Source organism: Mus caroli, unplaced genomic scaffold (genome assembly GCF_978045245.1).
Source record: "Mus caroli unplaced genomic scaffold, Mus_caroli_1 scaffold_9, whole genome shotgun sequence".
In the NCBI taxonomy this organism is placed as follows: Eukaryota; Metazoa; Chordata; class Mammalia; order Rodentia; family Muridae; genus Mus; species Mus caroli.
This window is the reverse complement of record NW_028227264.1, coordinates 79,973,788-79,998,700: the sequence shown is the minus strand read 5'-3', so window position 1 is coordinate 79,998,700 and position 24,913 is coordinate 79,973,788. Positions and strand designations below refer to the sequence as shown.

The window sequence follows — 24,913 nt, the reverse complement described above, 5'->3', positions numbered from 1 at the left end:
CCGGGTTCTTTCTGTTCACAGCACACGGCCACCGCAGCCGGAGTTCCTCCTTCCCAGGTCAGAAGAAAAGCCAGAGACTGTGGAAGAAGAGGACAGGTGAGTGCGCTTGGGATGGCAGGCTGAGACAGGACCCCAGGGGACACTGTGGAAACAGATAGGGTGTGCCGGTGCCTTCCCAAGGTTGGTGACCCCTGGGCAGCTTCCCCTCATCTGTGTCTGTTTGGGTGAGTCCCTGACCCAGCAGGGGCAGACTGACACCTGCTATCTGCCTGAAAAGTGTGAGATAGTGGTAGCCTTCTTGGGAATGACCCCAACAATAAATGAGAACTGCCCAGGGTCACAGACAGGCAAATAACACCCTGTCTCCTCCCCACCCACAGGGCAGCAGAGGCAACAGAGGACCAGGAAACTAGGTGAGTGTAGCACAGGTGTCAGCAGATTTCTAGGATTGTTCTGAGCACAGTTCAGATCTGTATGACTGAACATCTGATGAATATATGCATGCCTTGTCCCAGCAGGTGGTATGACAGATTCGGGTATCCTTCTTCCAGCTGCAGGACAGGTTAGCCATGACAAGGATATTGATGCACAGCTAGCCTCAGATGCAACTCAGACAAAGGATGGATGGGTGGATGGATGGATGGATGAGTGGGTGGGTGGATGAATGGGTGAGTGGGTAGGTGGGTGGATGGATGGATGGATGGATGTGTGGGTGGATGGATGGGTGGATGGATGGATAGATGGATGGATGGATGGATGGATGGATGGATGGATGGATGGATGTGTGGGTGGATGGATGGGTGGATGGATGGATAGATGGATGGATGGATGGATGGATGGATGGGTGGATGGATGGATAGATGGATGGATGGGTGGATGGATGGATAGATGGATGGATGGGTGGATGGATGGATAGATGGGTGGGTGGGTGAGTGAGTGAGTGTGTGTATGTGTCTTTGAATGGATGGTTGGATGAGTGGATGGATAATGGATGGATGAATGAATACATGGGTGAATGGGTGACTGTGGTATACACACACACACACATATATGTATACATATATGTGTGTGTGTGTATATATATAAACATATATGGATGGATGAGTGGATGAATAGTGGGTGAATAGGTTGTGGATATATATGTTTGTATGGATGGTTGGTTGAGTGGATGGATGAATACATGGGTGGATCTACATTAGAAATGTTGGTGGCAGTCATTTCTCTTTGCTCAGAACCCTCCCTAGACAGGTTAGCTCACTCTGAGTCTTCCTGTGTAACCTTACTTCCTACCTCTGACGTGGATCCTACCCTTGTTGTCCTTTGCTCTCCAGCATGTCCTGATCTACCCAGAACCTAGACATGGACAGAGATTATTCCCAACATCATGTAACCCTCATCCGAAGCCCTGGGAGCCCCGCCTTCATCGAGCCTCCACCGCCCGAGGACGCCTGGCTCCACCATGTCCCCTGCACCCGGGTCCTCTCACTGCTTGAGTCCATTTCACTGTTTTATTTTGAAGAAGGCGGTATGAGCACATCTCGGAATGGAGCAGGTTCTTGACCCTTTCACAGTCTGGGCTTGTGGATGCCAAAGGTGGACGTGGGCAGTGCCACCCACGGTTACTCTTCCAGGCCTTGGCATCCCCAAGATGCCCTTCTCTGTCCCAGCTAGGATAACACAGATGTGCATTTTGGGCTGACCCAATGAGAGACCCTTTGCTCGGTTGCCACCTGTCCCTAGCTGGAGCCTCAGATGTCTGGTGGCCCTGGCTGCAGCTGCATCTGCTTCTCTGTGGAATGTGACCCACTGTCCCCTCTCCCTGCCACCCCAGGCAGGGTTGTGACTGCTGACCTCACATCTCCACCTGACATGCCCTATTCTGCCATTTGACTGTCTTTGGGGGCTTTCAAGCCTATTGCACATGTACTGATCAGCCTGGTGGTCAACAAACCCAACATTTTTGAGCTCCTTTAAAGTAGATGTGACTCCAGATGTTAACTGACACCTCATTCCAAGGGAAGAAGTTGTATCTACTTCCTGTCCTCTGCCCAGACCAGACTCAGCCTCTGTGTCATCAAGTAGGAGACATTTGGTGTCTGAGAAGAAAGATGAAGATCCAGGCTGTGGGTGCTAGAGGATCTGGGGGACCCCCTAGGACAGTATATCCTGGTGGGTGGGATGCTGCGACCACCTGATCTCCAAGCTGGGCTCAAAGCACCTGTCTGCCCGAGATGACTACATAGTCTAAGCTAATGAGTGTGCTGAGCCTCCTGTCCCTAGGGACACATAAGGCCAGATGACATTTGCAGGGAGGAGTCTCCCTGTGGTTCCCTAAAGACTTGAGTATCTCTATGTTAAGAAATCTTAGCACTGCGCAGTGGTGGCATATGCCTTTAATTTCAGCCCTCAGGAGTAGGAAGCAGGGGGATTTCTGTGAGTTCCAAGATAGCAAGGGCTACATAGTGAGACCCTGTCTAGAAAAAAAAAGAGAAGGAGAAAGAGAGAGAGAGAGAGAGAGAGAGAGAGAGAGAGAGAGAGAGAGAGAGAGAGAGAGATAGAAAGAGAGAGAGAGAGAGAGAGAGACCTCTGTGCCTCTCAATAACATCCATGGAATGGATCTGAGCTCTGCAGGAAACACACCACAACCAGGGCCACTCTGTGGCCCCGGGAGGGGACCTGAGAGAGTAGAGCAGAGCAGTGCTTTTTGTTTTGTTTTGAGATAAGATCTTGCTATGAAGACCAGCCTGTCCTCAAACTCCTGATCCTCCTGCCTCAGCCTCCTGAGAGCTGAGATGGCAGGTGTGTGACCCTCCAGGCTGGGCTGGTGGTTTGTAAGTTGTCTTTATCATCAGAAGATGAGAACCAAGATGGTTCCCGGGGCTTTTTGGTCCACAGACAGCCCCTCTTGGCTTTTTGGAAACAGAATCCTGGAGGCTTTTCCTGACTAGGCGGTGACAGCCTAGGCCTATGAGGTGAGAGGATCTCTGTGTCTGGGATGGATGGAGGACACAACCCTGCTGTCCCCAAAGGTCTAAGGTCCTGCCTCCAAGCCCAGGAACTCCAGGGGGGGCCACCTGCTCCATCCACCTCCTTGTTGCCATGGCATGCCCACCGCCCCTTTGGAATCACCAGCACCCACTGATACAGGCAAGCAGAACCCACCAGGGCCACTGAAGATCCCCCAAACAGGAGACCCCGAGGGGCTTAATATCCTAGCCCACACCTGGGACCACCACTCCAGGTACCTGGGGGACAGGGAGGCAAGACACAGAGGTCCAGCAGCCTCATGGGGAAGGGCTGTTCCATTTCTTTACTGAGACACCCAGGATCCATTTGGCAAGTGACCCAGAGCAACAGTGTCCACCGCCCACTAGCAAATTGTGCAGTTATAAACACAGAGACGGTGGGGACAGTCCCCAAAGTAACACAAAGTCCGGGGAGCCTGGGGTGGGGATTTTTATGTGAAATAAATAAATTATAATGCAGAGGGAAGATATATGCACATATCTCTGTGTTCCCAGATATGGGGAGGGTGCAGAAGGCAAGCCTCCTGCCTTTGTGACCAGTGGCCAAGCCTTGGGAGAGTAGGGGTGCACAGTTCTGCTTGCAGCAGGAGAATGGGGGATGGGCTGGTGAGTCTCCAAAGACTTTGGCTCCACTGCCTGAACCTTAGAACACACACAGACCAGGGCATTTGAACACAGCTATGTTTAGTGTCGCCAGCAAGATGTGATGGGGGAGTAGAGTGTGATGACCGATGGGTAACATCCCAGCGCTCAGGATGCTACTGAGGCAAGAGAGAGTTCCAGACCAGCCTGGGGCACGGGTGGAGACTCTGTCTCTAATAAACCAAACAGAGGCCAGTGTGCTGTAATCTGGATATGCGGGGTCTGGATGTGCTCATAGCTGGGATATGAGCGTGGTGACAGGGCCTAGGGAGGGAGGGACTGAGCCAGCAGGACAAAGGTTGGGCAGGACAGGCACCTTTCATTGCCTACAGGCTCAAGTACACTCACTCATTCCATGACCTATTCATTCACACACTCATTCCCAACCTCGCCATGGATCTGGGGCCCAGCCATCCATGTCCTTCCTGTCTTGGTCATAGTGCCTGCTCAGGTCCCTGAGGACCAAGAGGGAAAGACCAGACATCCTGAGGGATGAGTCCTCTCTGATGCAAGAACCAGCCTTAAGCTAGAACAGTGTGTGTCCCCAGAGGTGGGACCAGCAGGGCACAGCAGAGAGGAAATGGAACTCGGTGACCCCAGAAGGACAGGTTGGGGGACTTGGGACTCATGAGATAAGGTGCTGGCCATAGGGCAGAAGGACCTCCTATCAAATGCCACAACCTAGATAAAAGGCAGGCATTGTGTCACACGTGTAGCTTAGCACCAGGGAGCTGAGGCAGGGTGTCCATGGGGCCCACTGGCAGCACACCCAGCCCTGTCACAGAGCTCAAGGGTCAGCAAGACTCCACCTCAAAAATAAGTGTCAGGGCTAGAGACATGGCTCAGCAGGTACAAAAACATAGGCTGCTCCAGCCGATCACCCAGGTTCCAGGCCCAACAACCACACGACAGCTCCCAACCACTGGCACCTCCAGTTCCAGGGGTTCTGAAGCCACCTTCTGACCTCTAATGGCAGCAGGCACAAACTTGGACGACAGACACATATGCAAGCAAATACCCATACACACAAAAATAAAAATAAACCTTGATAAATAAGGTCCAGCAGGATATGGGGGTGCATACCTTTAATCCCAGACTCAAGAGGCAGATGTAGGCTAACCTAGTCTACATGGCGAGTTTGAGACCAGTCAGGGCTGCATAGGAAGACCCAGAAGACACCTGACATTGACCCCTGGCCTCCTCATGTGGCTGCACACACACACACACACACACACAAACACAGGCACACACACAAACACACACATACATACATATACACACAAACACACGTATACAGACACACACACACATATAAATACATACATACACACACACACACAAACATAGGTATACATATAGACAGACATACACACAGGCTCACACACAGAGAACATTTCTTCTCCCTTACCAACAACAGTGGGGAACAATGCCCCGCCCCATCCTGGCTCTCCCCTGAGTCTGATCTCAATGACTCTGGTCACATGGTGGGCTCACAATGACGGTCACTCTAGAAGGATTTTGTAGCCAGGTCTGGTCATCAGAGCAAAGCTGTCTTGTGATTCACCATCCAGAGATCTAAACCCACCTCAGCCATGACACTTTTGGAAGAGGAATTTCCTGGCAAGGCTGAGCTGGGACCAGGGGAGGAGGGAGGAGGAGGGGGGAGGAGGGGGGAGGAGGGGGAGAAGAGGAGGGGAGAGGATGGAGAGTCCGTTTTCTTGGCCTCATAAGAACCAGTCTCAATGTCAGGGTGAAACCAGGGGACACAGATATTTTTAGGTATAGAAAGGTGTGACTAGGGAGGGGAGGAAGGGAGAAAGGAGGGGTGGGGAGAGGGGAGGGAGGAGGGAGGCAGACACGGAGGCACAGGCTAGAAGTTGGCTGCTGTCCCTCTGCCCCTCTGGCTCGTGACTTTTTTAGGCAAAAGGCTACCGAAGCTATTTGCAGCCTATGAAACAGGTGCTCGCTCTCCCCCCCCCTTACTCTCACAAGTGCATGGGGAGCCTCTTCCCCCAGGACGGCCTCCAGGCTGCCCAAACCTATAAATGCCCCACAGCTTTGTCAATGAAGCTGGGACTTGCTGAGCAGCACAGCGCAGTGCAGTGCAGCAGGGGCCACCTCAGGACCAGTCACCTCCAGTCCCCAAGATGAAACTCATCATAGGCATTGGAGGGTGAGCCCCAGGGCCTGGAGTGTGACCCTGTTTGGGGAGGGAAAAGACCTCAAGGCCCTGGGAAGAAAGTGCCTGCTGCCCATGGTCTGCAGGCATGAGGGGCGTGTGAGCTTGGTGACCACTGAGGGGACAGGGATGGTCACACTGCACCTGCATGGATGGATTATTTTAAAGATTATGAGGAAGATACTTGGGAGGCTGAAAACCTGGGGTCCAGCCCTGTGGGGCTGGGGGATGGATGTACAGGCAGTAACTGAAGTGTCTCTGAACAGGATGAGTGTGTGTGTGTGTGTGTGTGTGTGTGTGTGTGTGTGTGTGTGTTAATTCTGGAAGCACCAGGGTGAATCCAGGGCCTTGGGCATACAGAGCAATCCCTCAGAACAGGGCTACTGGCCTGGCCCTCTTTTTACTTTTTATTTTGGAGTGGGCTAGCAGTCATGCAGGCTAGCCTTGAACTCACTTTGTAGCCCACACCCGTCTTAGCCCCTAGCAGGGTGACAGCGGGTGCCTCTACGCCTAAGTGAGGCCTTTTTTCTAATGATCCCCAGTGACGCCAGCTCTGCTTGCCTATGGCCTCCCACATGGCTGCTGTCAGCACCAAGACAGGCAACATAGGGCAGAGGACAATATTTCCAGAATGGTTGAGGATGACCCGAGTCACCCTAAGAACCAGATTGCTGTGACCTACTGCCCTGGTGTCCTGGGGATTCTAGGCAGGGGCTCCCCTCCCTGAGCCACACCCCCAGCCACTCAGGGCATTCTAGGGAGGGGCTCTACCTGACCACGTCCTACCTTCACAGCTCTGGGATTCTGAATAGTCACTGCACACAAATGCGCGCACGTGCAACCACACACACACACACACACACACACACACACACACACATACATACACACACACACACACCTGTCCACCCGTATGGGCCTGGCTGTAACTCCATGGTGACTCAAGTCCTGTTAGGTGCTTGGGAGTGGGCGCTGACATCTCCCCACTGCCTCACACATGCCGCCCTTCCAGGGTGACCAACGGTGGGAAGACCACCCTGACCAACAGCCTCCTCAAGGCGCTGCCCAACTGCTGCGTGATCCATCAGGATGACTTCTTCAAGGTGGCCGTCTAGGGTGCAGAGGTGTGGGGAATACGGGGCACGGCGTTCTCATTAGCCCTGCTTGTGCCCAAGGGTCGAGGAACCCTGTCAGACTGATGGAGGGGGTGCTGGCCTCACTGTGGCATGCTGGGATGTTTTTACCCACGACCTCTTAGACTCTTGCTTTCCCTTCTGTGCAATGGGCTTAAAGGGAGGAGTGACACGTGATGATGGGTAGACCACCGCACCTCGCTTTGGGGCCACCCTAGAGTGGCAAGGTGGGCTGGGCTGGCACAGGTCTGAGCCCAAACCTTGGGGTCCTGTGTTTCAGCCCCAGGACCAAATAGCAGTCGGGGAGGACGGCTTCAAACAGTGGGACGGTAAGCGTAGTGCCCCTGCCCTAGCTGCCCCACTGCGCCCTGTGGGTGCTTCCCGCTCTGAATCCCGCTGTTTGTCCCACAAGTGCTTGAGTCCCTGGACATGGAGACCATGCTCAGCACGGTGCAGGCCTGGGTGAAGGATCCACACAAGTTTGCGCGCGCTCACGGCGTCAGCCTTCAGTCAGGTGCCTCGGACACCCACGTACTCCTCCTCGAGGGTTTCCTACTGTACAGCTACAAGTAAGCATCAGCCTGCCAAGGCCCGAAGACCTTCAGAACCGCAGGTTGACTGTACCCACCCTGCTGTGTGAGCCTGCGCACTGCCAAGAGCTCTGTGTCCGTTTACACCGTGGAAGTGGGACGAATCTGTGGGCTCGGGAGACATAGGGGTGCCACAGAGACACCAACTGACCCTGTCCCCCACTCCCTGACCAGGCCCCTGGTGGACTTGTACAGCCAACGCTACTTCCTGACCGTACCGTATGAGGAATGCAAGCGGAGGAGAAGGTAGGGTGCCATGGGTACGGGGGTGTCCCTGGGGTACAGGTTCCTCCCTGAGCCAGCCAGCCATGGGCAGTGGGCTCCGTAGTGACACAGAAGCCCAGAACTCCAGGCCTGGACACAGCACACACACACCCTTCCCCAAACAGGCTCAACGGTGGGGAAAAAAATGTGGAAGTGGAGAATCCCACAGCCACAGCCTTTGCCCAGGGATCTATCTAATCCTTCATCCAGAGCCTGTCTGCTGATTACTTGCGGTCTGCCTTGAGCACCAACTTCCCACGACAGGCCTGGAACTCCTTTCTCTCTACAGAAGCCGTACTTACATGGTCCCTGATCCTCCTGGCCTGTTTGATGGTCACGTGTGGCCCATGTACCAGAAGTATAGACGGGAGATGGAGCAGGACGGGGTGGAAGTGGGTAAGAACCAGTATGAGGCTCTGCCAATGCTCTAAACCCCAGGCTTCCCTACACCCCACTGAATCCCATCCTGGGCTCTCCTGCTGCTCTTTCCTGTCCTGAGAGAGTCCACACTGCTCTTCCTACTAGTCCTGACCCAGTCCCTTTCCGGTTTCAGTCTATTTAGATGGCATGAAGTCCCCGGAGGGACTCTTCCGTCAAGTTCTGGAGGATATTCAAAACAGACTGCTCAACACATCCTAGCAAGACGCAGGTCCTGGACAGCGGGGCCTGAGATGTTCTGACTGGATGCAGTGGCTCTTCGCCTATAGGAAATCTGTACATAGGAGGGCATGTCCCCACACGTGTGCAGTGGGCGCGGACACCGTTAGATTTTATAGCACCTCAACATTAAAGTGGACTCTGTTTTTTAACCTGGCGTCTTGTATGGTCCCTATGAGTGGAAGAGTTGAAACTCCCTCAGACCCTTTACTGGCACCTGGTGGCCTCTGTGGGGAACCTTGTTGATGTGCCTCAGTTTCCCTAAAGGAGACAATCCTCATGAACTTAGGTAAGGAGAAACAACATCTACCTTAATGTAGACAGGCACAGAGAGGTCGCCTTTGGTACTCAGAATCACACAGTAAGTTGGTGTGTCCAGCTAGAAAGCTTCTCTGCCTAAATAGGACGGAATTCTAGAGAGTTCCCGAGGGATTCCTTTCTTCTCTCATCTGAGCCTCCCTCAACTTCTTTCGGAAACCAAAGCCAAGTCTCACTCTATAGGGTTATTTGGAATCTCTTAAATACACACACACAACACATGCTGCCTGTCCTGCAACCAGCAACGGGTATGTCTCCTCTCACACACAACCACACACCCCCTGAACCATGGTGACAGTCTCAGTGTGGTTTTTTTGTTTGTTTGTTGTTTTATGCTTTGTTTGGGTTTTTTTTTTGGGGGGGGGGTTGGCTTTTTAAGACAGGGTTTCTCTGTGTAGCCCTGGCTGTCCTGGAACTCACTCTGTAGACCAGGCTGGCCTCAAACTCAGAAATCCACCTTCCTCTGCCTCCCAAGTGCTGGGATTAAAGGCATGCGCCACCATTGCCCAGCTCGGTGTGTTTTTTTTATTACTTGTGTGGACTTCATAAAAGGGAAAACTGAGGCTCCAAGCAGAGCATTTCGGTGGTGCTGGAATGTAGACGTGGAGGAGAGTGGGCTTCAGAGATTTTATTCTTTGGCCTGAGGGTGACACCTGATGGCCATCCGTGGAATTGCAATGACAGAATCCCAATTACATATAGAAAAATGCTATAGTAGATGAGTGGATGGGTGGATTGATGGGTGGATTGATGGATGGACGGATGGATGGACGGATGGATGGACGGACAGACAGATGGATGGACAAGTGACTGAGTACAAATCTGAAGCCTCGTTGTCTACATAAGACTTTGAAAATAAAATTGTTGCTTATAATTTTAAAAACACGCTTCTTCTTTTGCCTGGGACCTACTGGCTTCCTTCTTTATTGACCAAATCAAGAACCAATTAGGGAACTAGATTTTAGTATCAGCTCCACCACCACATAAAATAATATAAAAATAATACAATAAATTATAAAATTTGTTTTCTTTTTTTCCTTTCCTTTTCCCCTGAGACAGCGTTTCTCTGTGTAGCCCTGGCTGTCCTGGAACTCACTCTGGCCTTGAAATCAGAGATCTGTCTGCTTCCCTTCAGAGTGTGGGGTTAAAGGCGTGTGTTAACAACGTCTGGCTCTTGAATTCCACTTTCTAACACTTGAGTTTTACAGACTTCAAACTTAAGGGTATTTTGTCTTGCTTTGAGACAGGGGCTCCTGTACCTCAGGTTGGTCTTGAACTCCTGTGCTCATTTCTATTTCTCTTGTCATGCTGCCCCAGTCAATATTAGTGAGACCTGCCTTCTGTGTGACAGATGTGGAATGTCCCCAAACCCACAGGTAGCAATGCAGACATCTGTCATCTCCCCAGCTGTAGAAGTCCTGTGACCAACGTGAGGAGCTTCCCTGTAGGGTCGCAGCGTCAAGGTTAGGCAGAGGCTGAAAGCACAGGACTGGAACAGGGTTTGTACTTGCCAAACCCAGGCCTTTGTCCCAGGCACAACTGTGGCCAGACTCATCTGCTGGTCACATCCCCCAAAATAGTTCAGCATGAGACAGGGACATGAGGGAGATGACTTCAGGGCAGCCAGAGCCTGGCCACTCAGGCACCGTAGACATGATTCATAGAATAAAGAATGAACTAGGGGCTGGAAGGATGGCTTGGTGGCTGCTCTTGCAGAGGACGGGGAATCAGTCTCCAATCCCCTCAGGGTGGCTCACATGCACTTGTAATTCCAGCTCCAGAGTATATCTTTCTGGCCCCTGTGAGTACTGCACACATGTGGTACACAGACAAAAATGCAGGCAAAATATCTATACACCTAATTGAAAAAAAAAAAGTAAAACATAAACTGGGGGCAGCAAGAGGGCCCAGCAGGTAAAGGAGCTTGCTGCCAAGTCTGATGACATGAGTTCCATCTTCAAGGCCCTTATGGGAGAAGAAGGAAACCATTCCTACAAGGTATCCTCTGACCTCTACACACGTGCTGTGGCATGTTCACGTGCCCCCCACACACACACACATGTACACACCAATGTAATATGAACGTTTTAAATGCTGGGACCAGCATCCGAGTCACTGGCTTGCCCAGTCTCCCCAGAACATCCCATGTCCTCGGGGACCCCACCCTCGGCTCACCAGGAGGGTGCACCTGTGTCGGGGTGGGTTTATTGCGTGTTCCAGAGGCCTGGGATGACTCGGAAGAGGTAGGTTTCTGACCCGTGTTCTGTCTGTCAAGCAGAACCTTGCCAAGCAGCCTTGCCCTTGGGGACTCCTTTGGGTCCTAGCATCCTGGGGAAAGCCCCTTGCAGACTTTCCAGAGGGACAGAGGGTTCCAGGGTCACCTGCCTACCCCAACCTTCTCCTAGCAAGCTGGCCAAGCCAAGGCCTCTGTTGGCCTCTGTTAGTGACATGTACCTCTCCCTCCCACTCAGAGAGAAGCAAGCTCTCCCACAAACACTCCAGACATCACCAGCAGCCCTAACTGGGCCATGGGACGGTCCAGGACAGACACAGGACACCCTGACATTGACGCCCAGAGGAACAGTGTGTAAAATGGATTCCTCTACGTGGCTAAGAATACTGAGGCTCAGGGAAGATGGAGTCCCTTGTCCAAGGTCTGTCACAAAAAAGGTGGATTAGAGCTGGGCATTCTGACATATCTACCAACCCAGCACTCACTCGGAGGTGGAGGCAGGAGGATCAAAATTTCAAGGTCATCTGTGGCTACATAGTGAGTTGGAGCTACATGAGACTGTCTCAACAAACAAACAAAAACCTCAGGTTGGTGGTTGTGTCCTCGTGAAGGTCCTCGGTGGGGCCTGGGGACAAGTGTCACATTGGGGGAGCTCCAGGCACAGAGTGGGACACTACTCAGCATCTTCCAGAATGCCCCACACAGAACACCCAGCCAGACATCCCCACAAAATGAGCTCAAGGGTCCTCTGTCTCCCGTATGGGTTACCATGCTGATGGGGACACTCACAAGCCCCAGAGCCAGCAGTGGGGCCTCGTGGCTGACCCCTCAGCTCTATTGTCCCCAGATCCTGAAGAACTTGGCCTGTGGGACCTAGCAGAGCATAAGGTCCCCTGCCTGGCTGGATTTCCAGACTCCACACAGACACTGCTGTGCCTCGGTTGAGTTGAGTCCTAGGGATTCTGATCAAGGTCCCCACACACTCGAGGCAAACACTTTATCCACCAAATCAGATTCTCAGCTTTTCTTGTTGACTCTCCTGCCCCACACTCAACCCTAGGACTGTGACCTCACCAAAACCCACACACCCCAAGTCCTAATAACTACACCCAGAGACTGAGGTGACGGCGGTGGTTTGCTCAGTTCCTGGAGATGGGCGACAGGCAGCCCTCCCCGCCCTGTGCTGTCCTATCCCTGCACTGACACCTGTCACAGACATCAGCCAGCGCTCAGGGGAACACTCAGTCAGCACTTAGAACCCAGGGCCCCACCTGGTCCAACGCCGTCACCTGCAAAGGTCACTGCTCTCCATACCTCAGGTCTCCAAGGGCCAGGGAAGAGATGGGCATGCTGGACACTAAGTGGAAGATCAGCCAAAGCCAGAAGGGAGGGGCTGACAGGAGCCAGAAGTCACTGGTGGTGGGTGTCCCCAGGTCATCCACCCTGCCCCCACACACCACCATGCACCCGGTGACTGCAAGTTGTCTGGAAAGGGACTTCTCATCTCCTCGTCTCTCCAGCCATCAGGAGTAGGTCTGCAATAATGGGTCACAGGTGGAATTTGGGGACACACCTTGGGTTTATGCATGTGGGACAGCCACAAAATCCCTTTAGCCAGGAGTTGTCGTGCATGTCTTTGATCCCAGCGCTCAGGAGGCAGAGAGAAGGATTTCCCTGAGTCCAGGGCCAGCCTGGACATATCAAGTTCCAGGACAGGCAGGGCTACAGAGACCCTATCTCAAAAAAAAAAAAAAGATGGCTTTGGCTTTGAACTACAGAGAAGTTCAGGGAGCTGCATACCCACAGGAGAACTGAGTTTGGGGACAGAGAGAGTCCCCTCTTTGATCCCCCAGCTCTTCACCACCCACACCACTACACACATGCATTCTTGGGGGTCACTTGGGTAGGATGGGGTGTCCCTGGCTCTGCACCCTTTAGATGACAGCTCCTCCTGCCCGCTGTCCCACAAGCCTTCGGGACCAGCAGGGTCTGTGTTTCACTCATCCTTCGTTTTAACACAATTCTTTGACTTTTGGGATCATTTCTGCCGCAGGAAGCCTGGGTGAGGGCCAAGGAGGGGAGATGGTTGGCGTACTTACTTTTGTTTAAGATCTCAGGGGTTGAAGGAGCCGCTTGGGGTTGGCGTGCTTGGCTTTATAGACATGACTCCGGCTCCCCGCCAGGTTATTAATAGCGAGGGAGCTGCTTGCCCGAGTATGGTCAAGAGCTGAGCAACCGCGAACGTGGCTAGGCCCAGTCTGCTGCGCGCACCTGTTCCAGGCTGTGACGGGGTGGGGGTGGGTGGCCGGGATGGCACACAGCAGTACCCTCTGACCTACAAGAGGCTAAACCAGAGGGAGGTTGTGGGGAGGTACTAACTAGACCACAAACACAGATCAAGGCTACATAGTGAAAGCCTGTCTCAAAATCATATAACTGATTAAGACTCAACTCAAGGGGCCTTGCTACTAAGCCCCAGACATCTGACAAGGCTCATAACTTGGGGTGTCTGGTTACCAGCTTAGGAGACACAAGAACTCATTGGCCCCTGGAGTTTAAAGCGGGTTGAGGAGCCACACGGGTTTGTCAGCTGTGTCGGCCCTATCAGCTGTCGTCAGCGTTACCTGAAGCCACGAGCCCGTCCTCACTAACCGGGTGAAGCCCTGATACGGAAACAACAGGAACCTGGTGCACACACCCATACCCGGCATTCCCCGGTCCCCATTCCAGCTTGAACCTATCTGTTCTATATCATTCCTCTTCTACCTGCAGCTCAGCCTCACCTTCGCTCAATTTAGCTAACAGACCAATCTTCCCAAATAACGCTCCATTTCTGGGTCCTGAGGATGATCTAACACGTTCATATTTTTTAAAATGTGGGCTTATCGGGAAAGCTCGTGAAGGGGCCTATGGCAATAGCTTTATTTATTTTTTTAAAAGATTTATTTATTTTAAGTATATGAGTACACTGTCTCTGTCTTCAGACACACCAGAAGAGGGCATCAGATCCCATCACAGATGGTTGTGAGCCACCATGTGGCTGCTGGGAATTGAACTCAGGACCTCTGGAAGAGCAGTCAATGCTCTTAACCGCTGAGCCATCTCTCCAGTCACATTTTTTTTTTTTTTTTTTTTTGAGATGGGTTTTTAGGTGTAGTCCTGGAACTCACTCTGTAGACCAGGATGACCTTGAATTCACAAATCCGGCTCTCCAGGCCTGTGCCATCCCACTTGGCTTCTCTATGAGCTTGTGTCTGTGCATCATGTGCACGCTCCATGCCCATAGACAGCGGAAGGTGTCGGATCCCAGAATCTTGACCTACAGGTGGTTGAGCTGCCATAGGGTGTGGGACTCTAGGAGGGCAGCCAGCATTCTGACTTTGGAACCTGACCTGGCTCTCTGCTGCCACCTCACGGTGGCTGTGCACACGACAGCATCTGAATGCCGCAGACCCCGTTACTGCCCATCAAACAAAACCGACCCAGAGCCCCATGGACAGATCTTGCAGGACTCAGCTGTCACAAACTGCCTCGACCTCCACGAGTTGGGATGACAGGTGCATATCCTCTAAGTGTCCTCCAGGTCTCCCCACCCCACCCCCCACGGTGTGTCCTTTTCGGAGCTGTGTGATACTGCGGGTCCACACTGAGATTCAGCTTTACCAATTGAGCCTCGCACGTCTCTATATGAACTGTGGGTGACACCACTCTTGGTGTGTGGTGTGGCAGAGCCATAATCTTCTCGGCGGCGTAGGAGAGCACCTATCGTGGGGTTGCTCGCTCCCACCCTCCCTGAGGGGCGTGGGAGACAGGCGACAGTACGTGGAAAGCAGCTTTATTCTGGGGGTGGGTCGGGGTCTGGGGGTGCCGCAGTCTAGCGCACGCCGCATTCAGCCTGCAGCCGTTCCTGCTCCAGCGCACGCACCAGGTCGCGCACGAATTGCACCTCAGCGGCCACCTGCGCGGCTAGCGCGTCGTAACGGTTCTCCAGGCGACACAGGCGACGCTTCAGGCCCCCGGCACCCAACAGCGCCGCCCGCGCCTCCTCCTGCGCGCGCGTGCGCAGAGCCTCGGTGCGCCCCAGCTCGGTGCGCAGGCGTCGCAGGTCGCGCCCTAACCCTGCGCTCCCGTCGCGGCAGCGCGCCTCCCGCTGCTCGGCGGCCGCGCGCAGCGCACACACGCGCTCCCGGCACTGGCGCCTGCCTCGCTGCAGCTCGCGCAGCCCCTGCTCTGCCGCCGCCACGTCCTCCAGCACGCGTGAGAAGCGCTCGAAGCTGGCGTAGCTCGTGTTGCGCGGCATGCTCGAGTGGGACTTGAGGCTGTACTCGCGCAGGCGTGCGGCGCGCAGCCGCCGTCGCTCTGGCTTCCGGGCGCCGTCCTCGCGCCTGCGCACCTGTGAGGAGCAGAGCTGAGGCAGGGGGCCACGTCGACAGCCCTACCTCCCCCGAGCTCGATCCCGGGGTCCAGAGGCCTAACCTTGATCCAGGAATGCTCCAGGCTCTGTGCGATGGTCATCCTCCTCCTGCGGGATGGGAGGGTCAGCTCTCTGGTCACTCCACCCAAGGGACCCCGCATGACCCCCATCAGGGCAACACATGTCAGGTGACACCACAATGACCCAAGTCTTCCACAAGTGTCCTATCCCAGTGTATGGAGAAGCCACACAAGCTGTAGCCCTATCAACCCTAAAGCCCCTGCCGCCCCGCCTGGGGATGGGAGTAGACTTGCTCCACCACTCCGGTGAGGTTCTAAGAGCTGTGGTTACTTGTGTAGGGTTTTAAGATTTGTGGTCACTTGTGCCCAGAGGTCCTGGCTCAGTTGGCCATGTCTCAAAAATACAATAAAAAAAGACCCCGAAAATAAAACTGGTGTGGCCAGCCACTGAGGCTGCGACCACGGGCCGCCTACTTGGGGTCTTTGACCAGCAGCCTGCGGATGAAGTCCTTGGCCAGCTCGCTGGTGCTGCTGAAGTATTCCTCATCAAAGTCATAGTTCACTGCCGAGATGTTCGTTAGCGTCTCCTGCTTGGTCTCACCCAGGAATGGGGACGCTCCGCTCAGGCTGCAGAGAGATAGGGCGCATGGCAAGCCAGGGAGGAGGTCACTGATGGGGGCTGACACCCCATACCCTCCCACTGGTTTTCTGGGAATAGGGACCTCAAGTGAGAGTCTGTCTGCTTTAGACAGGCCTGTGGGGTGCTGACGACTGATGTGAGTGGGCTGTGGCCACTGTGAGCGATGCCAGCAGAGAGAACAAGCCCGCCCATAAAAACCGGTCGGCTGAGCAGGCCAGGAAGCAGTGTCCCGCCACAGTTCCTGCCTCTGCTCTCCCTTCTGCCCTGACTTCCTCCAATGTGACTGTGGTAGGAATGACCAAACCCTTTCCTTCCCAAGGTGGGTTTGGTCTTATCACAATAGAAGGCATACTGGGATATCGCCCCATATTCCTGACTCTTTAGGACACTGGCTCCCTTGAGAAGGGAAATATCTCCAGGGAAGGGAGTGGGCAAACCCTAGAACAGGGTCAACAATCCTTATTGAGGAACTGAGATTAAGCCACAGCCTAGAATCCCTCAGTGAGGGTGTGGCCAGGGGTGGGGTCTAGAACCCACAGTGGGGGAGCTAGGGGTGTGGCCAGAGGTAGAGCTAGTGTTCCTTCCCTAGCTATCTCCCAGTGCATTAGCAGCGGTCCCAGCCCTGATCCTGGCCTCTAAAAGGTACAGTCTTAGGCCCCTCTCAGGCACTCACAGGATGTAGGTGATGACGCCGATGCTCCTGTAGGGGGCAGAAAAGACCGGTCAGAATGGCCGTGGCAGCTCCACACCCAGGGTATAGGGCCCCACTTTACTGAGTGTGGTCAGTGTCAGTCACAGGGTCTCCTGAGCATCTGGGCTAAAGCCAGGACCCTCTGTCTGGCGGCAGCAAGCCCCTGGGTCCTGTGTGACTGAGCAGAGCCTATGCAGGCTATGATAGGTTGGGGTCTGAGCAGGGGGCCTCAGCCCTTCCATGCTGCTGTCTAGTGCCCACACCCTCATCAGCTAAGGCCTTCAGGTTGGGAGCAGTTGGGAGAGAATAAGGGAGCACGGGGAGAATAGGGGAGCACGGGGCATATGGAGAGAACGGGCCAGGGCCTCCGCTGAGCCCACTCACCACATGTCAGCCTCCAAGCCAAGTGGCTCATAGTTGACAATCTCGGGGGCTGTGGGAGACAGGATTGTTGGGGCAGGTCAGGCTGAGGCTGTGCAGGACCTACCCTCCTGGGCAGTGCCCACACCCGCCCCTCACCGACAAACTCGGGTGTGCCAAAGATGTTCTTGAACTCGCTGCCGGCCTCGATTCTGTGCGCGATGCCAAAGTCGATGAGCTTAATGCGCGGGCTGGCCGCGTGCTTGTCCAGCAACATGATGTTCTCAGGCTGCGGGACAGCATTGGGTGGTGACTCGTGGTTACCCCAGCCCCGCCCTCCCCGCGCGCCCACGCACACAAACGTGCGCCACCTTCAGGTCAAAGTGTGCGATGCGCTTGGAGTGCAGGTAGTGGACACCGTCTAGGATCTGTTTGAGGAACTGCGTGGCCTCATCCTCCGTCAGTGACTCTTTCTCGGCCAGGAAGTCGAACAGCTCGCCACCGGACACCAGCTCCAGGATCAGCACCACATCTGTCTTGTTCTCGAACACGTCATGCAGTGTAATGATGTTAGGGTGGCGGATCTCGCGCAGGATGCTCACCTCACGCTCGATCTCCTCCCGGCTTACACCGCGCCGGCTGGATGGCAGGCGTCTCTTCTTGATGAACTTGGCTGCATACTCCATGCCCGTGCCCTTCTGCTGGCACTTGCGCACGATGGCAAATTGGCCACTGCAGGGAAGGAGACAGCTCTAAGCACCGCAGACCCGGAGGAAGCCAGGACTCTGTACCCAGCCTCTGTGCGTTTGTACCCCAGGTTTCCCAAAACGGCAGATCCGCCCAAAGAGCCAAATGATTGACACTTTGGGGATGGCTTGGGGGAAGAGAGGGCTGATGGGGACCCAAAAAAGTCAGGTGTGGTTAACCCCAGTGCTGGGGGAGAGAAGGAAGTCCTTGACCAAGGAGTCCAGCAGCCTTGGCAAGCTCCAGGTTCAGTGAGACACCCTGTCTGCAAAAAACAAGGTGACATAAAAATGGTATCCCTTGGGCTGGAGAGATGGCTTAGTGGGTAAAAGCACTGACTGCTCTTCCAAAGGTCCTGAGTTCAAATCCTAGCAACCACATGATGGCTCACAACTGCCTATAACAGCTACAGTGTACTCATATACATAAAATAAATAAATCTAAAAAAAAAATGGTTTCGCTCAGTCAGGTGTGGTGACCACATCTTTAATACAGGAGCAGAGGCAGGAATATCTCAATTCAAGCCCAGGGCCATGTAGCCCCAGCCTCTAAAATGAAACCTACCCTGTAGAGCAAAGCTCCTGAAAACAGCAAACATCTCAGCAGTTTCAGGAAGTCCCTGAAGCTGACCAGATACACTGCCCCCTCCAAATATAAAACATATAAACCCCTCCCCAAAGGAAAAAAAAACACATAAGCAGTAAGGACTCTGATTGACTCAGACCAGCCAGGGTGCCTGGGAGAGAATCAGGGGAATTGAACCACCCCAAGAGGAAGATACCCATGGTGTAGTTGCCCATAGACTGTGCAGTTTGCTCCAGGGTTCCAGGTTTCTGAGCTGTCACCCATGCTGGGGTGGGCCTTGGCTGTCTGAGTCATTTCTCCTCCTAAAATTTACCACTGGACTTTTGTGGTGTCTTGCCTTGGTCTGTCATTGGCTCCCTATGTGGAGCCCAGGAATAGAGCTGCACACCACCAGTTTGAGCTACAAGACTTCTCCTTTCAACAGCCAAACCTTACCTCATAACCTAGGTTAGCCTTGAATTTCGTGACCCCTGGTCTCAGCCTCCTGAGGGCTGGCAAGGTGGAGGCTGTAATCACACCCAGTTAGTTTATAACAAATTACCTTTGACCTGTTGGTTCTTTTGTTTTTAGAATGAGACAAAAGTCTGGCCAGGCTGGCCTCAGCTCCTGAGCCCACGTTCTCACAGCATCTGGGACAGCAGCACACTTTCCCAGAACCTCAAAACATAAATGTTTGGGCTGGAGAGATGGCTCCGAGGTTAAGAGCACTGGCTGCTCTTCCAGAGGTCCTGAGTTCAATCCCCAGCAACCACACGGCTCCTAACTGGGATCTGATGCCCTCTTCTAGGATGTAGGCATACATGTAGGCAGAATACTGTAGACATAATAAGCGAATCTTTGAATAAACAACCCATAAATGTTTTAGGGAACAGAGCATGCCTATTGTAGTACTAAGGAGGCAGAGGCAGGAGGATCAGAATTTCAAGGTCACCCTTGGTTACACAGGGAGTTTGAAGCTACAACATGGAGCTGTGAGACCGCTCCGTGGGTGAAAGCAGCAGCACAGAGCGGGAGGAGAGAACTGAACCAAGCACGCCAGGCCTACACAGACAGGAGGATGGCTCTGAGTTAAAAGCCAGCCTGCTCTACATCTCAAGGTCCAGCACAACCATTATTACCAAACAATAACAAAATAGTCACAAAGATAACAGAATAGTAACAAAACAAAAATCAAAACAATAATACCAACCAACAGAAAGAATCCCTGTGCTATTCCCGCAAACCTGCGTCTCTGAGGAGAGGATCTGGTGGTGTGCAGCCACCCACAGTGGGTAGACCAAGTGCACGTGGGGGAAAGAGGCCTGGGCCACTAGACAGGGCCTGTAGACCCTGTCCTGCACCGGGACCTGTGTCTATCCACTGTACAAGCATCAAAGGTCCCAGGAGGGGGCTGGGGGGAGAGCCGCCAGACAGTCCCAGGACTCAAGCAACCCAATGGCTCGCTCATGAGGTCCCCTCAACAGATACTGCAACAGTCCCACAGAGTCACCACCCCGACAGGCTGACTCCAGCTGCTCACTGGGGAGGTGAGGGTCATGGAGGAGAGGCCGGAGTGACATGGCCTCCTCCGAGGGGTGCTAACCTGGCAGAAACACATGCAAGAGCTTCACCTATGCAATGGCCCTGTGAGGCAAGTGCCACCACCATCCCCACCTCAGCCAGGGACAGCATTCGGCCACTGCCACATGGAGCGAGCGACACAGAGCTGGAGCTTCACCATAGGCAGGCAGGTGCCCCTAAGTGCCCAGTACCTGGCTCTGGCCTGTGATGCTCCAGTGCTAGGGTGAGCGTCGCACACTTGGCTCAAGGACTCGGCTCAAAGCCCACGCGACCACCAAGAACCCAGGGGAGGGCGCATCTCACCTTCCAGCACAGTGACCGGTGCCAACCTGAGTCAGCCCACACTTGTGCTGGGACCGTGTCCATCCTGTCTGTCTGCCCACCTCTGCCAGGAATGATGCATGCATATGTGTGCACAGCGGCCTCAGGACTTGTGTGAAGGTCAAAGGGTGGCCTGCAGGTCCCAGGTGCACATTCAAGGCTACTCAAGGGTGGGTACAGCTGGCAGAGCAGAGGGCAAGGGAAGGGTAGAGCCATGCACGGCAGGCTCCATGCAGCCCCTCAGCTGCTTGCCGTCATCCACACTGTTAGCTCCCTGGCCCACTATGCTGGAGCTCCAAGGCCTCTCCATGGCAGGACCCATGGGTGTATTTTGGACTCTATTGCTGGGACAAAAGTTAAAGGTTTTCCATTTGTAGAGTGAATATTTTACACTGAGCTATCATCAGATTTGTCCTTATGGCAGGGTCTCACGTAGCCCAGGCTGGCCTTGAATTCACTCCCTGTGTAGCTGAGGATGACCCTGAACTCCAGGTTCTCCTGTATCTACTTACTCACTGCTAGGACAGCAGACATGCCCACCATGCCTGCTCACTTGGCCAATTAAGAACAAGGACTCTGGAGCTGGGCAGAAGTTAAGGACTGACAGACATAGGACAGAGCCCTGAGTTCACCTGCTTGTGCACTTGGGACCCGTAAGCCACCCTCTGACCTCTACACAAATGCTGTGGCTACTACACACACACATACAATAAATGTCTCTTAAAAATTAACAAGGGCTGGAGAAATTGCTCCTCACTTAGGAGCACTGACTGCTCTTCTGGAGGTCCTGAGTTCAAATCCCAGGAACCACATGGTGGCTCACAACCATTTGCAATGTGATCGAATGCTGTCTTCTGATGTGTCTGAAGATAGCTACAATGTACTTACATGTATAGTAAGTAAATACATCTTTAAAAAAAAAAACCAGGGCTGGTGAGATGGCTCAGTGGGTAAGAGCACCCGACTGCTCTTCCGAAGGTCCAGAGTTCAAATCCCAGCAACCACATGGTGGCTCACAACCATCTGTAACAAGATCTGACTCCCTCTTCTGGAGTGTCTGAAGACAGCTACAGTGTACTTACATATAATAAATAAATAAATCTTTAAATAAATAAATAAATAAATAATAGTCCAGCAGTGGGGGCCCACGCCTTTGATCCGAGCACTTGGGAGGCAGAGGTGGGCAGAGGGACTGGAGAGGTGGCTGAGTGGTTACAAGCACTGGGTGCCCTTGTTGGTTCACAGCCATCTGTATCTAGAGCTGGAGCCCTCTTCTGGCACGCAAGCATCCATGCAGCAGAACACTGTATACATAATAAGTCAAAATAGAAATTAAAAAATAAAAACAGAGATCCAGGCAGCGAGTGTACAGAGTGGCAGGCCTGGGGCCCGGGCCCACCTGCCCCAACACCATAAATACTTTATGTAAATTACACAGGGTGTCATTCATGGGTTATGCACAAATACATCCTCATTTGCTAGATGAGCGTCAATGCTCAGGATCCTGGACCCACCCTCAGAGTGTTGACTACGTAAGGGCTAAATTGTCCATACTTACCTGACGGGGTGAGCTGGCGTGTGGTACATGAGAAGGCCTCTGTGTTTCTTTCTGTGTTTTTACAAGTTTTGCTCACAGAGACCAGTGGGGGTGTCAGACTCCTGGAGCTGGAGTCACAAGTGGTTGTGAGCCTCTATGTGGTTGCTGGGAATCGAACCTGAGATTTCTGCAAGAGCAGCTGGTGCGCCGGGCAGTGGTGGCGCATGCCTGTAATCCCAGCACTTGGGAGGCAGAGGCAGGTGGATTTCTGAGTTCAAGGCCAGTCTGGTCTACAGAGTGAGTTCCAAGACAGCCAGGGCTACACAAAGAAACACTGTCTTGAAAAACCAAAAAAAAAAAAAAAAAAAAAAGAGCAGCTGGTGCTGTGACCACTGAGCCGCCTCTCCAGTGCCCCATCTCAAGTTTCAGTCTGGGTCTCACATCCCTGGCACGAGATGCCCCTACTTCCCTAGCAGCAGGCTCATAGATGTGACCAGCACATGACAGGGACATCGCTGGAGCCCTACTGGGATGGCACTGGGATGGCAGCCGGGAGATTCTCAGGGCTGGGGGCTGGGGTGGGAAACTCCAGAAGGAAGTGGTTCAGGGTCCCTAGGCAGGAAAACTCCTCCTCAGCCTGTCTTGTACTGGGAAGGTTATTTACATTCCATGGGGATGACGTCATAGGGCGGGCCTTGATGCCCCCAGAAGGCTGGCCCAGAACTCACCAAATAAGGTCTGAAGCCCCTTAGAAAGAGGAAGGGCCTGGTGTGAGGAGGTGGGAGGGGGAAGAGGGAGGGGGCTCCAAAGCACGGACAGGCATGAGAGCTAGCCTAGAAAGAGAATCTGGCTTTCTCAAGAAACACCAAACGGTGTCCTGAACCATCCCAGCACTGGGGAGACACCAATATAAAAGTATCCATGTACAGAACTCAAGAAAGGGAGACCCAGGACTGGTGAGATGGCTCAGTGGGTAAGAGCACCCGATTGCTCTTCCAAAGGTCTGGAGTTCAAATCCCAGTAACCACATGGTGGCTCACACCATCCATAACAAGATCTGACTCCCTCTTCTGGAGTGTCTGAAGACAGCTACAGTGTACTTACATATAATAAATAAATAAATCTTTAAAAAAAATCTTTAAAAAATAAAAAAGAAAGGGAGACCCAGCAAGTCGTAAAACAGCCTGTGCAGTGTGGTGGGACACATCACCCAGGGCTGCCAAGGACTCCCTAGCTCAGTCCCTGGAACTGGCTCGCATGGGAGAGGAGAGCAGAGACTCCAGGAAGACTAAGACACATATGCACAAAATATAGTAATTACATAAAAGAAGTTCAAGGCCAATCTGGGGGACATGAGACCCTGCCTTTAAAAAACCAAAATCAAAATCAACCAAGGCCAGGGTGGTGGTGCAATCTTTTAGCTCCAGCACTTGGGAAGTAGAGGCAGGAGGATCTCTGTGACTAGCACGTTCCAGACCAGCCAGGAGTACAGAGTAAGATTCTGTCTCACGGGGGAAAAGAAGAAACCAAGCTGAGATCAATCCCATAGCAGACAATGCTCCAAAGCACTGTCCCCGGCTCAGGGGCAGCAGATACAGGTCTCCATGTCTCTCTCCACAGAGGACACGAGAGAAAAGGAACTCAGTTTTACTGTCATCTGGGAACCTGAAGTCTGCCGTGGTACTACCAGGAAACTCTGTGGCCACTGCTTCAAGACACAGAGGAGAGGAAGGGCACCCACCTCCCATGCCACTCACCTGCCAAGCTCCTCTCCCATCTCATAATGGTCCTCAACATCCTCTTGCCTGAATGTGGACATGGCAGCTGGCCTTCTGAAGGATTCTGGGGACACAGGAGCTGGAGGGACAGAGGAAACAGGAAATGTTTATCACGGATCCGACTTCTCCCAAGAGGTTTCCCCAGCATATGTGACACCCGATGCCCCTGCCCCAGATTTTCTTTGGTCATCTAAAGCCTCTACCCACAATTCGGTCATGGTAGAGCAAACCTGACACCCCACACTGGGGAGCGGAGGGCTGTACGGCTAGGAGTTCAAGAGCATACTCAAATACTTGGTGAGTTACAAGCCAGCCTGGGCTCCATGAGACCAGCTCAAGTGACTGGAGAGATGGCTGAGATGGTAAGAGTGGGTGCTGTACTTGCACAGTCCCCAAGTTCGGTTTCCAGTGACCTTGTTATCTGGCTTACTAGTATCTCTAACTCCCAGGCCTGATGACCTCTAATGCTCTCTTCAGGAACCTCGGGTACCTGCGGGCACTGCGACACCCCTCTCAGAAACAAGCATAGATATAACTAAAAGAAGCAGAACAACAGCTCTCAAGCAGTATATATATACACAAAACTAAAAAGCACAATACAGTGTCAGGTGCCCTTTACCCTAGTACTCAAGAGGCTGAGGCAGGAGGATTAAGCAGAGTTCCAAGTCAGCGTGGGGTTCTGTACTCGCAACACTTCCATAGCGTCCTGCTCTTGAAATTCCTACCTAGCTTCCTCACCTGTCAATCATGCCCACCAACACCCCGGAACTCAGGGGTGTCGCCGGAAACCTGACGCATGCGCAGCAGTGTTGCTATTCCTAGAGGTCCACCCCTCGAGATTGGAGAAAGCCATGCCCCTCGCGGGTCCCCTCTCCTCGCTCCCGACCTCGTCGCGTGTCCCTTGGGTCCCAACACATCGTCCCGGCCCCGGCCCATTCGTACCGTCCTCAGCCATCGAGTCCCCGCCCGGTGCCAGCGAGAACCTCTGGTACAAATCCTGAGACGGCATCTACGCATGCGCTCACGGCGCAGCGGCACGCCCCCGCAAAACTCGGAAACCAGCTCTCATTGGATCACGACTCTAACCGGAAATTGAACGCACACGCTCATTGGTTAGCATTCGACCTCTCGGCGGAAGCGGACGTTGATTAGTGACATCATCATTCAAGGCTAGGCGAGACTCCAGTGCTCATTGGCCGGCTGGACAAGGATTCACACGGA

At 53.3% G+C, this 24,913-nt stretch overlaps 3 protein-coding genes across 6 annotated transcripts in view; 2 read left to right on the top strand and 1 right to left on the bottom strand.

The window, feature by feature from the left end:
• Atcay (ATCAY kinesin light chain interacting caytaxin) overlaps positions 1-3,496 on the top strand; it is a 31,409-nt gene extending 27,913 nt beyond the window's left edge. Inside the window, exons 12-14 of the mRNA XM_021173555.3 lie at positions 22-96; positions 381-413; positions 1,332-3,496. Coding sequence (XP_021029214.1) covers positions 22-96; positions 381-413; positions 1,332-1,341 — 118 coding nt within the window. The 3' untranslated portion in view covers positions 1,342-3,496. The remainder of the gene's footprint in view (positions 1-21; positions 97-380; positions 414-1,331) is intronic.
• Positions 3,497-5,763: 2,267 nt separating this feature from the next.
• Positions 5,764-8,635, top strand: Nmrk2 (nicotinamide riboside kinase 2). The gene is made up of 7 exons (XM_021173557.2): positions 5,764-5,841; positions 6,860-6,950; positions 7,261-7,309; positions 7,393-7,549; positions 7,745-7,816; positions 8,124-8,230; positions 8,388-8,635. The coding sequence occupies exons 1-7, from the start codon at positions 5,816-5,818 to the stop codon at positions 8,471-8,473; spliced, it is 588 nt and encodes a 195-aa protein (XP_021029216.1). The 5' UTR covers positions 5,764-5,815; the 3' UTR covers positions 8,474-8,635.
• A 6,226-nt stretch (positions 8,636-14,861) lies between these two features.
• Positions 14,862-24,719, bottom strand: Dapk3 (death associated protein kinase 3). Of its 4 annotated transcripts, XM_085843029.1 has the most exons (10): positions 24,635-24,691; positions 24,123-24,227; positions 23,672-23,771; positions 17,539-17,899; positions 17,327-17,456; positions 17,192-17,240; positions 16,790-16,816; positions 15,951-16,103; positions 15,519-15,564; positions 14,862-15,435 (listed from the first exon to the last, which is right to left on the bottom strand). In XM_085843029.1, exons 3-10 carry the CDS (start codon positions 23,731-23,733, stop codon positions 14,917-14,919), a joined length of 1,347 nt encoding a protein of 448 aa, XP_085699155.1. In that variant the 5' UTR covers positions 23,734-23,771; positions 24,123-24,227; positions 24,635-24,691; the 3' UTR covers positions 14,862-14,916. The 4 variants fall into 4 exon arrangements, with proteins under 4 accessions (XP_085699155.1, XP_021029706.1, XP_021029708.1 ...); XM_021174047.3 differs by lacking the exon at positions 24,123-24,227 and having other exon boundaries at positions 24,635-24,719; XM_021174049.3 differs by lacking the exons at positions 24,123-24,227; positions 24,635-24,691 and adding an exon at positions 24,431-24,503.
• Positions 24,720-24,913: the final 194 nt, after the last annotated feature.

Excerpts from the sequence above, each read along its gene's own strand:
- Nmrk2 (XM_021173557.2), top strand. The coding sequence starts at position 5,816 with ATGAAACTCATCATAGGCATTGGAGG. Across the intron at positions 5,842-6,859 it reads CTCATCATAGGCATTGGAGG|GGTGACCAACGGTGGGAAGA; the intron begins GTGAGCCCCAGG and ends CCGCCCTTCCAG. Across the intron at positions 8,231-8,387 it reads GCAGGACGGGGTGGAAGTGG|TCTATTTAGATGGCATGAAG; the intron begins GTAAGAACCAGT and ends TTCCGGTTTCAG.
- Dapk3 (XM_021174047.3), bottom strand. The coding sequence starts at position 24,701 with ATGCCGTCTCAGGATTTGTACCAGAGGTTCTCGCTGGCACCGGGCGGG. Across the intron at positions 16,817-17,191 it reads GGCTTGGAGGCTGACATGTG|GAGCATCGGCGTCATCACCT; the intron begins GTGAGTGGGCTC and ends TGCCCCCTACAG. Across the intron at positions 15,436-15,518 it reads TGGAGCATTCCTGGATCAAG|GTGCGCAGGCGCGAGGACGG; the intron begins GTTAGGCCTCTG and ends TGCTCCTCACAG.